Source organism: Pipistrellus hanaki, assembly GCF_964339955.1.
Source record: "Pipistrellus hanaki genome assembly, chromosome: 3".
NCBI classification, from domain to species: domain Eukaryota; kingdom Metazoa; phylum Chordata; class Mammalia; order Chiroptera; family Vespertilionidae; genus Pipistrellus; species Pipistrellus hanaki.
The window spans coordinates 104,621,007-104,634,601 of record NC_140505.1 but is presented as its reverse complement, the minus strand read 5'-3'; the positions used below and the strand labels follow the sequence as shown (position 1 = coordinate 104,634,601).

The window sequence follows — 13,595 nt, the reverse complement described above, 5'->3', positions numbered from 1 at the left end:
CTAGCACAGGCACTGAGGTACTTGCCTTCTCAGTCCTGGCCTTCCCCTGTGAGCCTCTACCAACTTCACAGGAGAAAAAAGGAAGGATTATTTCTCCACAGCGTGGAATATGACTTGAGCTGAAGTGTGTGGGACATTCAGGAATGGGATTTTGGGAGAGGGGAGCACAGTGTGAGGTTGTATGAGGTGGACATCCACTGGGCTGCTGGTTGGGATTAAACTACTGGGAACAAGGCTCAGGGATGCCTTAGAGATGCAGTCATCAATGGGGCTGGCAGAACTTTGTTGAGGGATGTAGCAGGCCACTGGAAATGGGCTGGTGCGTGTGTGTGCACACACACACATGTGGACATGTGTGTATGCATGCATGCACATGTATACACGTGTGCGCATGTGTGAGTGGATGTGTTCTGGAGACTGAGAAGTCACAGAAAAAAAAATAGGAGAGGCCCCCAGCAGGGGAAACTGGCCCTTTAAAGAATCCTTCAAACTCTTCTTTCCTTCTTTCCCTCTTGGGCTTGCTGTGTACCTTCCTTAATTAATGCCTGTAAAAGTCTTCAAATGCTGGAAGAAACACAGCAGCTTTATAAATACACACAGACTTCTAAAGGCTGACTAAAGACTCCATCCCCTGGGGAGAGCTGTGCTGTGCTGGGGGCAGGAGCCACTGCACCCAGAGGAGAGGCTGCAGTGCAGAGCCAGGGCCATGAACTTGGGCAGGGCAGAACTGCCCTCTGGGCCTATGTCTTCATCAGGAAATGAAAGGGCTGGATTGTCATCCCCAAAATCTTTCCTCATGCTTACTTTTTATAACAGTGCCTCTGGCCAAGGTCCCGGGGGTCTCAAGCTGCACACAAAAGGGCACAGAGAGAAGCAGGCCTGGCCCACTCTACCAGCTGAGGGAGGCCCAGTACTGGGTTCTCTGAGGCTTAGAAACGGTCTGTAACTTGCAGGGCCTCAGGAGCCAATGGCAGAGCTAAAATGGGACTGCAAGGCCGTTCCACCATCCTTCAAAGCATCCCTGTCCTAGCCATGGAGGAGCCGTCTGCAGGTGGTAGTGGAGGCAGAGAATGTGGGGGTCAGTTTATACTCACGTCCATAGGCCACCTTTGGCAATGACCGCCCCTGAACTTACATCTTAATCAAAAGGGAAGGGCCCAGAAGGAGAAAGAGGGCCGGGTGTTGAGGCTGGAAGAAACCACATTTTGTTAAAACCCTTCATTTGATAGAGGAAGCTGTGGCTCCGAGTGTTTACCTGACCTGGCTCTAGTCACATACAGCAAATTAATGGTAGAGCTGGACCAGAGCTCGGCCTTCCAACTTTAGGGGTAGCTGTTTGTCTGCAGTCTGACTTCTAAGGCGTGCTAGCTGAATGGCGGAACCAGCGGTTCCTCAGAGCTGGATGTTGGCAGGTATGCATGGTGACACATGCCGTTGGTCCCCATTTGCCCAGAATGCTCCAGGTTTATGCCCACTGTCTGCTGTCCTTATTAATAGTTCATTCTCACAAGTAACCTAAGGTAGAGGGGCCATCCTATGGATGACAATTGGGTGACATTAAAGAAGAAAGAGGGCTTGAACCACCAGAATCCTAGGTTGTGAGAACTGAAAGGGCCTTTGCCTACTGCAAAATCCCTCCGCAGTTGCAGGCCCAGCTGAGACCGCGCTGTGGGCTGCATCCTCCACTCTTCCCTAGTGGAGTGGGTGTGATGGAAAAAAGGCAGGTGCCCAGTGTCTGATTATAGAGAGGCCCCCAACCTCCCCCAACTCAGGGCAGTCCCACTAGACCAACAGTGGTAGCAGGCCCTCATGCATGGAATGGCCTCAGCGGGGCCTGGTTCACAGGGTGGCTGGATCTGGAACTGCAAAAGCTCATGTGGAGCAGGATTCTTCGTTGTCAAGTCTTATTTTATAAAGACCGACACTGACGTCCACAGAGGAGAGAAGAACTCAGGTAGCAGGTTAATAGCAAACTGTAAACTAGAGCCCAGGTCTCCTGGGCCTTACCCTGCTCTCCACAGGAGGCTGCCTGAGTGCCCTGCTGGCTTCACAGAGGGGAGGGCACCCTGTTGGCAGCTAGGCTTCGGTAGTGGAGTGGAGGGGATAGCAGTCCCTGGCTCCTAGTCCTTTCCATACTCACCCCAGGTCCATCCATAAGCCAGGGGAATGTCTGTAGGTTTATAGGGAAGTGGCTGCTGCTGCTCTCAGAAGGCCGAGGGAGTGGCAGCTGGAGTGGGTGAGAGGCTCCCGGGGCTCGCTGAGGGGTCTGCCTGGGAAACACTGGCAGAGGCACAGCACCTTCGGCCTAAGGAGGTCAAGAAGCTTTCAGGAGAGACTTTGTGAGAGCTGTGGACACCCAGGGATGCAATAGCATGTTGGGGTCAAACACTGGTAGGTTGTCGATCTGGGCCCATGGGACCCAGATGCCCTCATTCCTATGACCAGCCCTGTACTGCTGTCAGCGGCTCCAAGGAGGATCTGGGTTTGGGAAAGGCATGTGTAGGCTCCCCTGCCCAAAGCCCAGGATATCTGCAAATGGCCATTATGTCTCATCCTGCCCATTCCAGCATTGAGCTACGCTGATGGGAAAGAACAGCTCTGCCAATGGACCACCAGAATCTGCATAGACTGAGTAAAAATGTACAATTAAGAAGAAATGAACTTAATTCCAGGTTCCTTGATCATAAAATATGGGACACTTTGCAGGGTTTTAGTAAGAAATAAATGAAATAATGTACTAAGTGCCACGAACAGTGCCTGGTGCATATAAAGAACTTATTAGGTGCTCTCTGTTATCAGTATTAACTCCAGCCAGCATTTCCTCAGTTCATCTCATTATCTCTGACCCAGGGTCATCCTTGACTTCTTTACTATTCAAGATCATGACCAATTAGGTCTTAGAAATTAAACTTCCTAAATATTTCTTCAATCTGTCTCTTCTCTCTATTTTTAAATTTCAACTACCATGGCCTGAGGTCAGGCCATCATCCTTCCCCATGGCCTCCCATATCCGCCCCCCACCCCCCCACCCCGGCTTAAGATCTGACCATGGGTTCTGTGCTCAAATTGTCAATGAGTCCCCAATTGTCTAGAGTCTGGACTATGCTTCCTACCCCTCTATCTCTTCAATAAAGTTCCAGCAACTGTACATGGCTTGAATTCTACCTCCTCACACCCTTCCCAACTACACACACACACACACACACACACACACACACACACACTCCTTTGTTGTTTCTTGCTTCATATACCCTGCCATCTTTTATTTACCTTGAACACCTGCCTACCCCTCTCTTTGTCAACTCTCACCTATCTTTTAAGACCCCGGTTATGCACCCTCCCTCTAGAAGCCTTCTCTCAATCCCCCGTTTGCCTTAGCTGAGCCATTATATCCCAAGCATATCAATTATTGCCCTTACCATGTTTTATAACTAGTCTCCCTCCAACCTAGACTGTGAGATCCTTGGAGCAGGGACCAGGTCTGATTCATCTCTGTGTCTCCACAGAGAAGTTGGTACATGCTTGCTGAATGAATACACGCAGAAATGAATGTATGAAGTGGCCCCCTAAAATGGCATGTGGGAACAAGTTTGGGGAAAAGCAACTCATTCCCAATGGATGGGAAAGACAGATAGGCTTTCTGAATATATGAAACCAAATGCAGCACATTGCTCTGACATCTCCCTTGAAAGAAGACTAAGAGAGAAGAAAATGCTTTGAGGAGGCTGAAAATTTTTCAGGAACTCAACACTAGCAATAGCTCTTAGCTGTCATTACTTAGTTTGGTTTAGGGAAGACAGATGCTTCTTTAAAAAAAATACTTTTATTGATTTCAGAGAAGAAGAGAAAGGGAATGCTAGAAATATCAATGAGAGAAAATAATTGATCGGCTGCCTCCTGCACGCCCCTAACTGGGCATGTGCCCTGATCAGGAATTGAACCATGACCTCCTGGTTCAACCTCTGAGCCACACCAGCTGGGGCAAAACACACTTCTGACAAGTCACAGGCTGGCATTTCACTGCAGGACAGGGTCCCTCATCCTGTAAGGGTCTGTTATTCATGGATTTTCTGTCAACCCACAGCTTCTTAGTCCCTGGGCATGCTTGGTCAACTACTATGTACACAGAAGGGAATAAAACTTCAGAAATGCATAACCCTGGGAAGTGCTATGGGCAAAAGGACAGAGGCATAAAACAGAATTCTGGACAGATTTATGACAGAGCCATAAATGGCAATACAGAGAAGCTGAGCCACACATCCCTTGAGGCTGATGGGAGTGAAGAATAAGCTCCTCCCATGCATGTTCCATAGACGACTGTCCGACAGACAATGCCACTGCACAAAACAGATGGTCATTCTGATCCAAAGTGCCCGTTTCTAAGTTGGCATGATAACCACACACAAAATAATTTTCACCCTGATACTCACTTGGTTGAGGAAAGAGACAGAAGGTGGTGGGATTAGAATCCAGATCTCTTTGACTCTAAGTATATGTGGGATAAGGAACTCATATCAACCTCAAGGTTGACACTGCCTTCTTGGTTTTTGGAGCTCCTAAGTGGATATTTAGACTCTAGCTGTGCTGAGGGAAGACATACTTGGTGTTACATGTCAGCCAGGCAGTAGGAAATGGAAAAATATCTCTCAGAGGAGCTGGGGCCTCCTTTCCCTGGGTGATGTCTTCCATAGTCGTGTGAAGACCCAGCTAAATGGGACTTGCAACCTCCATCATGGGACCCCTGCAAATATCTGGTCTCCTAGGCAATGGCCTTCTTGTGGCTCAGCATCACGAAGGGCGGCCACTTCCACCTTTTCTAAGTGTCTGTTTCAAGGCCGGCCAACTTCTATGGCATGTTCTACAACTTTCACTTTGATATTTAGTGCCTTTCATCTTCATCCTCAGACTTGTAGGGGAATTCTGATTTTTGACTTACAACTGTGGATCTCCCATAGTTTCTCTTGCCTGTTTGGAACATCCTTTGCTTCTTTCCTGTTGTGCCCTTAGTTAATTGTCCAAGAAACCCGGCTGCATAGCTTGTGCGGTGCTAGCTGGCTCGGAGCCACATTGTCTGTCTGCACTGTCCAGCCCCTGGAAAAGCTTCTGCCGGTGCTCTGCTTTCAACCTCCCCCTGGTGTTTTAAGACTACAATCTGCACATACAGTTTTTATTTGTGTATTTTTCTCAGGGCTCTGAGCTGTTGGAAGGCATTACTCACAATTCAATTTAGTAGAAATCTATCTGGATACTCAAGGTTGAGTTAAATTTACCAAGTATTTGTAAGTGCCTCCCTCATGCTCCTATTTATAAGGGGGCTGGGGGGAGATGGAGAGCAATTGAAACCTAAAAATAAAGTATTCAGCAAAACATTAGTGAGACCCACCTGTCTGTGTAGCCAAGCAACTTTACGTGATGAAGTGATGCCATACCTGCTGGCTGCAAAGGGTAGATGCAACCTTAAAGATGGCTTGGCATGCCAAAGCCTGTGAGGCAAGCTGCTTTCTTTGAACAAGGAGGAGGCACTATGAAAAAAAGGCTTCTCTCTGGCTAGGAGGCACCACAGAGTCTGGAGACATCACTCCTAACACTGCACCCTCACCCTACCCCACCCAGCCCTGCCTGGCAAGGAACTCTCTGCAGTTCATTCTCCTTCCCTGTGTCAGCACTGGCATGTGAGGTGAAGCCTCGTGTCAAAGGCCTCGTCTTTGATTGACACCTCCTATCTTTAGCTAAGCCTTCACATGTGTTAACTGAGGGTTTTCTCTTTAACACCCAAGGAACTAAAGAGGGCTAATGTTATTCAACAGTTGAAATTTCTTTAGGAGGAAGGGCACTTTCTTCTCAGATTTGCACCCTGCTCATTCAAGAGCAAGGAAGCAGAGTCCTATGTGTCTAGAAAAGTGTTGGGCTAACAGTGTTTGAGGGAAGAGTAAAGTTACCAGATATAAATAACGTGTGCCTTCCTTGGAGAGCCTCAGCCTGGGAATTTGCTGCCCTGGCCTATCTTTTGTACAAGGGGGAAGAAGCCATTTGTGGTACCAGCAATGGTGGGTCTGCATACCAGGAACTTCTTAAAGATGCTACAAAAGAATTTTCTCACTCTCCAATTACACCGTGCCCAGCATCCTAAGTGGGGAGACTGAGCAACATGTGTATTTTCAGACCATTCAGGGACCATAAATTCTACCAAACAACATCGGCTTTGCAATGAAAATGGCACTTTACCCATAAATGTAGGGCAGTAACAATAATACTATCTCAGATTAAACTGGCATCTTTGTCTTAAAGAGCTCATGCACTTCTTTCGGATGGAAGGGATAAGTGTAACTGTTTTCATCTTAGTGACAAAGAAGTGAAGGGAGGAGAGGATGTAGCACAGTGACCATAGATACATATCAGTATCAGACTAAGCACAGGCCACAGTAGCTGGCAAATGCAGGGCAACCCAGTAGCTGCTGGCCTCACCCTAGCATAGAGGACTGGCACAACAGATAAGGCAGAGGGACAGGCAGGAACTTGTACTCAGAGGGCACGGCAGGAGCAGACATGTTACAGATGGGCTCCTACTCAATCCTCCTAAGGACCCTGTGAGTGGGTATGGCTTTCATTCTACAAATGAAAAAACAGTCCCCAAAGTTCACCTACCCAGGAACTGAAGGCAAGTTTGTCTGACAAAAGCTGTGTGTCCTGCCCCCATACCAGCAGGACTTCTGTGACTTCACAAGGCTGAAATCCCCTGCTGCCCTTAGCAACAGAGCCTCAGGGCTCCACCTGACATTCAATGAGCTTAAAACCGCTGCCCGAGCCACTGACACCTCAGGGCAGGATCCACAATGGTCTCAGATTTTGGGAAAAGAAAAGTTACTTTATATATGAAGTCTAATTTGGGGTGCCTTAGTTAACCTTAATCCATTTCTTGCACTCTCTAGAAAGCTCCTGTACAAAGAAGCTCTTATCTGCATCACCATATATAGAATAAGCACCCATCATCAAATGTCTTTTTTTTTTTAAATAAATCTTTATTGTTCATATTATTACAAATGTTCCTCATTTCCCCCCCTCCATTGCTCCCCTTCATCAGGTTTCCACCCCACCCTCTTCCCTTTCCCCACCCCCCACTGTCCTCATCCATAGGTGCACAGTTTATGTTCAGTCTCTTCCCACATCCCCCTCTCCCCTTTTTCCTGAGAATCATCAGTTCACTCCCCTTCCATACCTCTGATTCTATTACATTCACCAGTTAATATTGTTCATCAGATTTTTTAATTCCCTTGGTTTTTAGATTCACTTGTTGATAGTTACCTATTTGTTGTTCATAATTTTTATCTTTATTTTCTTCCTCTTCCTAAAGAACCCCTTTCAGCAATTCATATAATTCTGGTTTGGCGGTGATGAACGCCTTTAGCTTTTTTTTTTTATTAGTGAAGCTCTTTATCTGGCATTCGATTCTGAGTGATAGCTTTGTTGGGTAGAGTAATTTTGGCTGTAGGTTCTTGCTATTCATCACCTTGAATATTTCTTGCCATTTTCGTCTGGCCTGCATGGTTTCTGTTGAGAAATCAGCTGACATTCATATGGGTGCTCCTTTATAGGTAACTACCTGCTTTTCTCTTGCTGATTTTAATATTCTCAGTCTTTTGCTCTTGGGATTTTAATTCTGATGTGTCTTGGTGTGGTCCTCTTTGGATTCCTTTTGTTTGGGGTTCTGTGCGCTTCCTGGACTTGTAAGTCTAATTCTTTCCCCAGGTGGGGGAAGTTTTCTGTCACTATTTCTTCCAGTATGTTTTCAGTATCTTGCTCTCTCTCTTCTTCTGGGCCCCCCATAATTCTGATGTTGGTTCCCTTGAAGTTGTCCCAGAGGTTTCTTACATTATCTTCAACTTTCTGGATTCTCTTGTCTTCTTGCTTCTGCAGAGAAGTGTCTTCTGGCTCTTTATGTTCCAAATCTTTGACTTGATTCTTGTGATCTTCCATTCTGTTTTTAGGACTCTGTATAATATTTTTTGTTTCAGACAATATATTCTTTATTTCTAGTTGATCCCTTATTATTTCTAGTTGATCCCTTTTCATATCCTCATAGGTCTCCTTTATTTTATCGGCCTTTTCTAGGAAATTCTTGAAAAACCTTATAAGAGTGGTTTTGAACTCTATATATTGCTTTTTGTCCTCCATTTCTTTTGTTTGTGATCCGTTTCCTTGTCTCGGCATTTTCGCAGCTTCCCTGAATTGGTAGCCTTAAAAGTCTCTGTGTTCAGCTTGGATGGGGTGGGGAGTTTCAGGGTGGAGCCTACAGCCTTGGCTTCCATCATCCCCGCCCTATGAGGTTCCTGAGTCTCAGTGTTCCTCAGTGTCCTTTGGTACTCGCTGCAAGCACCTCTGAGAGAAAGGTGTCCTCGAGTTTCGCCTGCTACCAGACAGTCTAGGCTCTCCCCCAATGAGCCCGGAACTGGGGTTGAGTTCAGTTGGAAGTGGGGTTGGAAGTGGGGTTCAGAGCAGTCTGGAGCTTTTGTCTCCTTCCCGCTAGGGCAATCCAGTGGCACAGTCAATTGTCCGTTCTCTGAGCACAATGTGTGCGCCTCTGGGACTTCCTTTCGCCCCTCCCCTGAGTTTCCGCCCAGACTCCCTCCTTACGTGTCTGGGTCCCCAGGGTCTCGCCCAGAACAGGGGTTCAGTGCTGTTGGAACTGGGGTTCCGCACAGTCTGGAGTTTTTATCTCCTTCCCACTAGGGAACGCCTGCCAGGCACTCAGCCTCCACCTCCTCTCCGGCTCCGTCCTCTCCCTGCGCACACAGTGTCTCCGTTCTTTAGGCTTTTGCAGCTCCTCTGATTTTTCCTTCTGGTTTTCTCTTTCCTTCTCGTTGTATAATTTCTAGTCAGTTGACTTTCCTGTAGTTCTGGGTAAGTCCATTTTGTATTTTATTTTTTTTTTTTTTTTGAAATTGTTGTGTGAGGCTGCAGTTAGGTGTTTACCTATGCCGCCATCTTGGTTTCTCCCCACCAAATGTCCTTTAAGAGGTGGCTTAGTCTTTGGTCCAAATGAATTGGGCCTATCACTTTTAAAGTGTATCACTTCAGTAAAGGATGGAGAATTTCTTATTTTAAAAATGTATGGCTGTGGTATTGACCTACAAAGGCCTGAGTGAGGCCTGCAGTGTGGTCGGACTGTGCTGGGCTGGGGTTCATGGCTTTCACACCACATGCATCTTTCTCATTAACTGCTGCAATTGATATATTTTTTATTTTATTTAATGCTGAGGTAAAAACATATTTCATGTAATTAGCCATTTCCTACCACAAATATACTAGAAACATTTAAAATGGAATTAATTTCTCCTTAGCAACTCTTAACATGTAATAAAAATAAAAGATGTTTTTTTAAAAAAGATTGGCCAGCAGTTGAGTATATCACTGACTTTGTTCCAGGTTTACTGTATGTATTGCTGAAGTGAGCATTCATTGATTTTGTCTCTCTTCTTGCCCTAGAAGAATAGTAAGATACTAGAGGCCTGGTGCTAGAAATTTGTGCATGGGGGGAAGATCCTCCTCAACCCAGCCTGAACCCCCTCAAATCCAGTACCCCTCAGGGGATGTCTGACTGCCAGTTTAGGACCAATCCTGGGGATCAGGCCTAAACTGGCAGTTGGACATTCCTCTCACAATCCTGGACCACTGGTTCCTAATCGCTCACCTGCCTGCCTTCCTGGTTGCCCCTAACTGCCCACTGCCCCCACCGACCTGATCACCCCTCACTGCCTCTGAGTGCTGGCCTGATTGCTCCTAACTGCCTCCCCCCCCCTGCTGGCCAGGTCACCCCCAAATGCCCCCTCTCTGCCAGCCTGGTTGCTTCTAACTGCCCCCCTGCTGGCCTGGTCACCCCTTACTGCCCCCTCTCCCCCACCAGCCTGGTTGCCCCACACAGCCTGCTTGTTCAATAGTTTGATCGTCCCTCACTAACCCCCCTGCCAACCTGGTCGTAGACAACCATCTTGTGAGGGCATGATGGTCAATTTGCATATTATGTCTTTATTATATAGGATATTATATAGGATTATATAAGCAGTTACCAATCCAAAGTCTTTTGTTAGAATATCACATGGGTTTTCCACTATGTTAGTGGTTGTAGGATAAATCATAGAGACAAAAGAAACCGTCCCTTCCCAAATATAGCATGACATTAGACTCCTCCACCTTGAGCATGGCACCTAACAGGTTTCAGTAAGAGTCACTGCCTTGCTGGTCAGTGTAGCTCAGTAGTTGAGTGTTGACCAGGAGCTCATGGTGTGATTCCTAGTCAGGGCACATGCCCGGGTTGTGGGCTAGATCTCCAATAGGGGGCATACAGGAGGCAGCTGATGCAATCAATGATTCTCATCATTGATGTTTTTATCCCTCTCTTTCTCTCCCTTCCTCTCTCTGAAGTCAATAAAAAAAAAATTTTTTTTAAAAAAGTCACTGCCTTTCCACCCACCTCTTTTCCTCAGAAGTACCCTCCTGCGGAAGTGGGGAGGTGGTCTTGTGATAAACCCTTTGCTTGATGGCCTAAATAAAGGTCTAAAGCCAGAGCCCCGGTCTCAGCACCTACCTTCCCCATGCCTCCCTTTTTTTTTTTTTTTTTTTTTTAATAATATATTTTATTGATTTTGTACAGAGAGGAAGGGAGAGAGATAAAGAGTTAGAAACATCGATGAGATGAGAGAGAATCATCGATCAGCTGCCTCTTGCACACTCCCTACTGGGGATATGCCCGCAACCAAGGTACATGCCCTTGACCGGAATCGAACCCGGGTCCCTTCAGTCCCCAAGCCGACGCTCTATCCATTGAGCCAAACCGGTTTCGGCCCCATGCCTCCTTTTATGACCTATAAAATGAGAATAGAACCTGCCTTCTGTGCAGTCATCCAGAGATCTTTTTATGATCCAGAATAAAAAGGGCGATAGAACTGCAAAGTTTTATTTATTACGATTACTCAGCAGGGAGTTATTCCCAGGCCTTCCCTGGCAAGGGCTCTTCTGACTCTACCCAAGATTGAGCTCAACTCTGAACATAGAGATTAGTCTGCTACATAGCTTGGAGAATCCTTATCATTATGCTCTGAACCATCCACTATCCATCCTCAGAGGTTAAGAAAAAGCTTTAAAATCCTCTGTGACCTTCTTCTCAGCATGATTTTCTAAAAATGGTAAAATGTTCATCTTGAAACATAGGTGGGCATACTCTGCTGGTTGGGTCTAAAAGAAATAGCATGAGCTGGGATAAATGAGGTGTTGCTAGAAACTTGGGCTATTTGCGGACTCCTAGAGAACAACTGCCCTCTAGAAAATAGCTATAATACCTTTAGAAATAATTTCCCTTCACAGGCCCGGGAAAAACATGCCAACTGAACTTTTAAAGAAGAAAGGTTTATTTTGTTTGGTACAAGCAAACCAGCATTAATTTCAAAGGCTGGGTAAGAGCTGTGCAGGTCAGTCTGCGGGGTGACACTGCCACCTTGTGGTGGGCACACTGCAGCACGCGGAGCTCAGCAATGGGAACATTACACATTCTCTCTGTTCACAGTATAACCAGAACTATTAAAAAAGAAACCACGTTTCCAGAACAGCCCACTCAATGGAGAGGCTAATTCTTCTAGAAATGGCCCAAAGTAAGAAAAAAAATTAAGCTTGGCATTTACTGTGTGATAAGCACTTTTTCTACCCACTGAATCCTTAGTTGCCAGGTGTACTGAAGCATGTATTTTTTAAAATTTTTTTTAAAGCTTGACTGAAAAAAAGTTGGAAACATTTTACTTCATATTACACATACTTTTTTAAAAAAAGGCAGGAACATTTAAGGTAACAACACTTAACAGGAAAAAAACCTTGAGCTGGAGGACCTTGAGAATCAGTTTTTAAATGTTTTGCTTTCACATAGTCTTTTTCATGGCTGCTTGTGTCATGTTGAAGAGATAAGCTTCGTAGATTATGTTTAAGAAGTTGTCATCATTCTGGAAAACAAAACCAAAAGACCCAAAGGAATGTGATTGGTGGGCAGGAACAAAAGGCTCCCCAGTCTCGAAGCTGGCCTGTTGAGCCCAAGATGCTCATCTCTCCTTGTCTGTCTACCAGCCGGCAGCTGTAAACTGCACATTGAATGGTAAGTGGGGCTGAAGCCAGGTCAGATGAGTCCGCTGTTGTTTTTCCACGGTCAGTATGTTACACACAGCACAGCCAGGCTGCCCCGCTATGTGTGTATGAACAAGGCTCACTCATGAGGAGCCTGGGTTTGTTGGCTGGATAGGAAGGACTTGATCCAGGTCAGTGGTTCTCAACGTTTGGTTAGGAGATTGCTAGCAGATACTTTGTTTTTGGAATGAGTTAAGATTTTACTTGCAATGTGCATCACTGGTATAGCAAAGCCGGTGTAATTCTCCGTTGGCTATGGAAAGTTTCTGGCCTTGGCAAGTGGACAGCAGTTAGACCGGCAGTCACTGGGCTCTTCTGCCTGGCTAAGGGCTGATGGAGAACCACGGGTCTAATCAGTGGTTTTGTTTTTAATTATGGAGACTTCTGCTTCCCACCCAAATCCTTTAAAGCTTTAGCAATTCACCCACATTGCACATTCCCTCTTGGCCCCCACACACAGAGTTAGCATTATTCTCATGCAATCAAGGAGAGCTACATATCCCTATTTTTCTTACCAACTCACTGCAAAGTCCCTACTGTGTCCTACCAACAGGCAAACACTAAAAACAAACTGCTTAGTGACTTCAAACAGTTCACCAGGAAAGTATGTCTAAAACGTGGGGAAAGTATGATGTGCGCAGAGAGTGGAGGAAGCAACGCCTAACACTGTGCAGGGACTGCTCTGGGCTTTCCTTCTGGGCCCTGCACAGAGATCTTTGGAACAATGTGATTAAATGGAATGAGCCAGAAGAAATATGAAACTTTAAAATTTAAATATTTTCAATTTATTGTTCTCAGATGGTCTATCTAAGTCCGCATGAACTTATCATAAATGGCTTTAAAAGGAGGAAACCATTGGCATCCTGATATTTGTGACCTAGTAAAGCATGATCATTTGTTACCTCTCTTGAACAGATAGTCTTCCACTTTCTAGCCCAATTCCTTCCATTCTCTCTAAAATACGTCACCTTAAAAAAATGTTTTTACTAATAGAGACCATTTTCTTCTTAAGATGAGACAGCTGCAAAAGTGCTAGCCTGCTCTCTAAAAGCCATCTGAAGCTTAAGCCAAATATCACAAAAGTTTTCTTAAAGACTGTCTAACGAAAAGTACCTAAAGATGTTAGCTGAAGTGTGTGACATCTGGGAAAAGCATCCCCTGTTCAAGGCCTGCCACTTATCTGTGGATGTGCTTTGCTGGGCAGACAGCCCGGAGGCAAGTTACTGCTGCAGCCCCCCCTGCGGGCAGCGGGAAGCAGCGCTCTGGAGCCAGACTGGGGTTGGAGCTCAGCTCTGCTATTTACTAGCTGAGTGACCTCAGTTTCCTTGTCTCTAAAATGGAAAAATGATAGTGTTGCTGTATAAAGACTTGATGACTTAATGAAAGTAAACATTGTAACAGTGCCTGACACAGTTCTGTGTGTCAGCTGTTAT

At 45.9% G+C, this 13,595-nt stretch overlaps 1 protein-coding gene across 3 annotated transcripts in view; it reads right to left on the bottom strand.

The window, feature by feature from the left end:
- Positions 1 to 10,642: 10,642 nt before the first annotated feature.
- Positions 10,643 to 13,595, bottom strand: part of DCP1B (decapping mRNA 1B) — a 63,565-nt gene continuing 60,612 nt past the window's right edge. The window contains exon 9 of one of the 3 annotated variants that reach the window (XM_084878779.1): positions 10,643 to 11,984. In XM_084878779.1, coding sequence (XP_084734905.1) covers positions 11,904 to 11,984 — 81 coding nt within the window. In that variant the 3' untranslated portion in view covers positions 10,643 to 11,903. Of the gene's footprint in view, positions 12,493 to 13,595 lie in introns of all 3 variants that reach the window. The other 2 variants (XM_084878780.1, XM_084878778.1) reach the window with 2 other exon arrangements.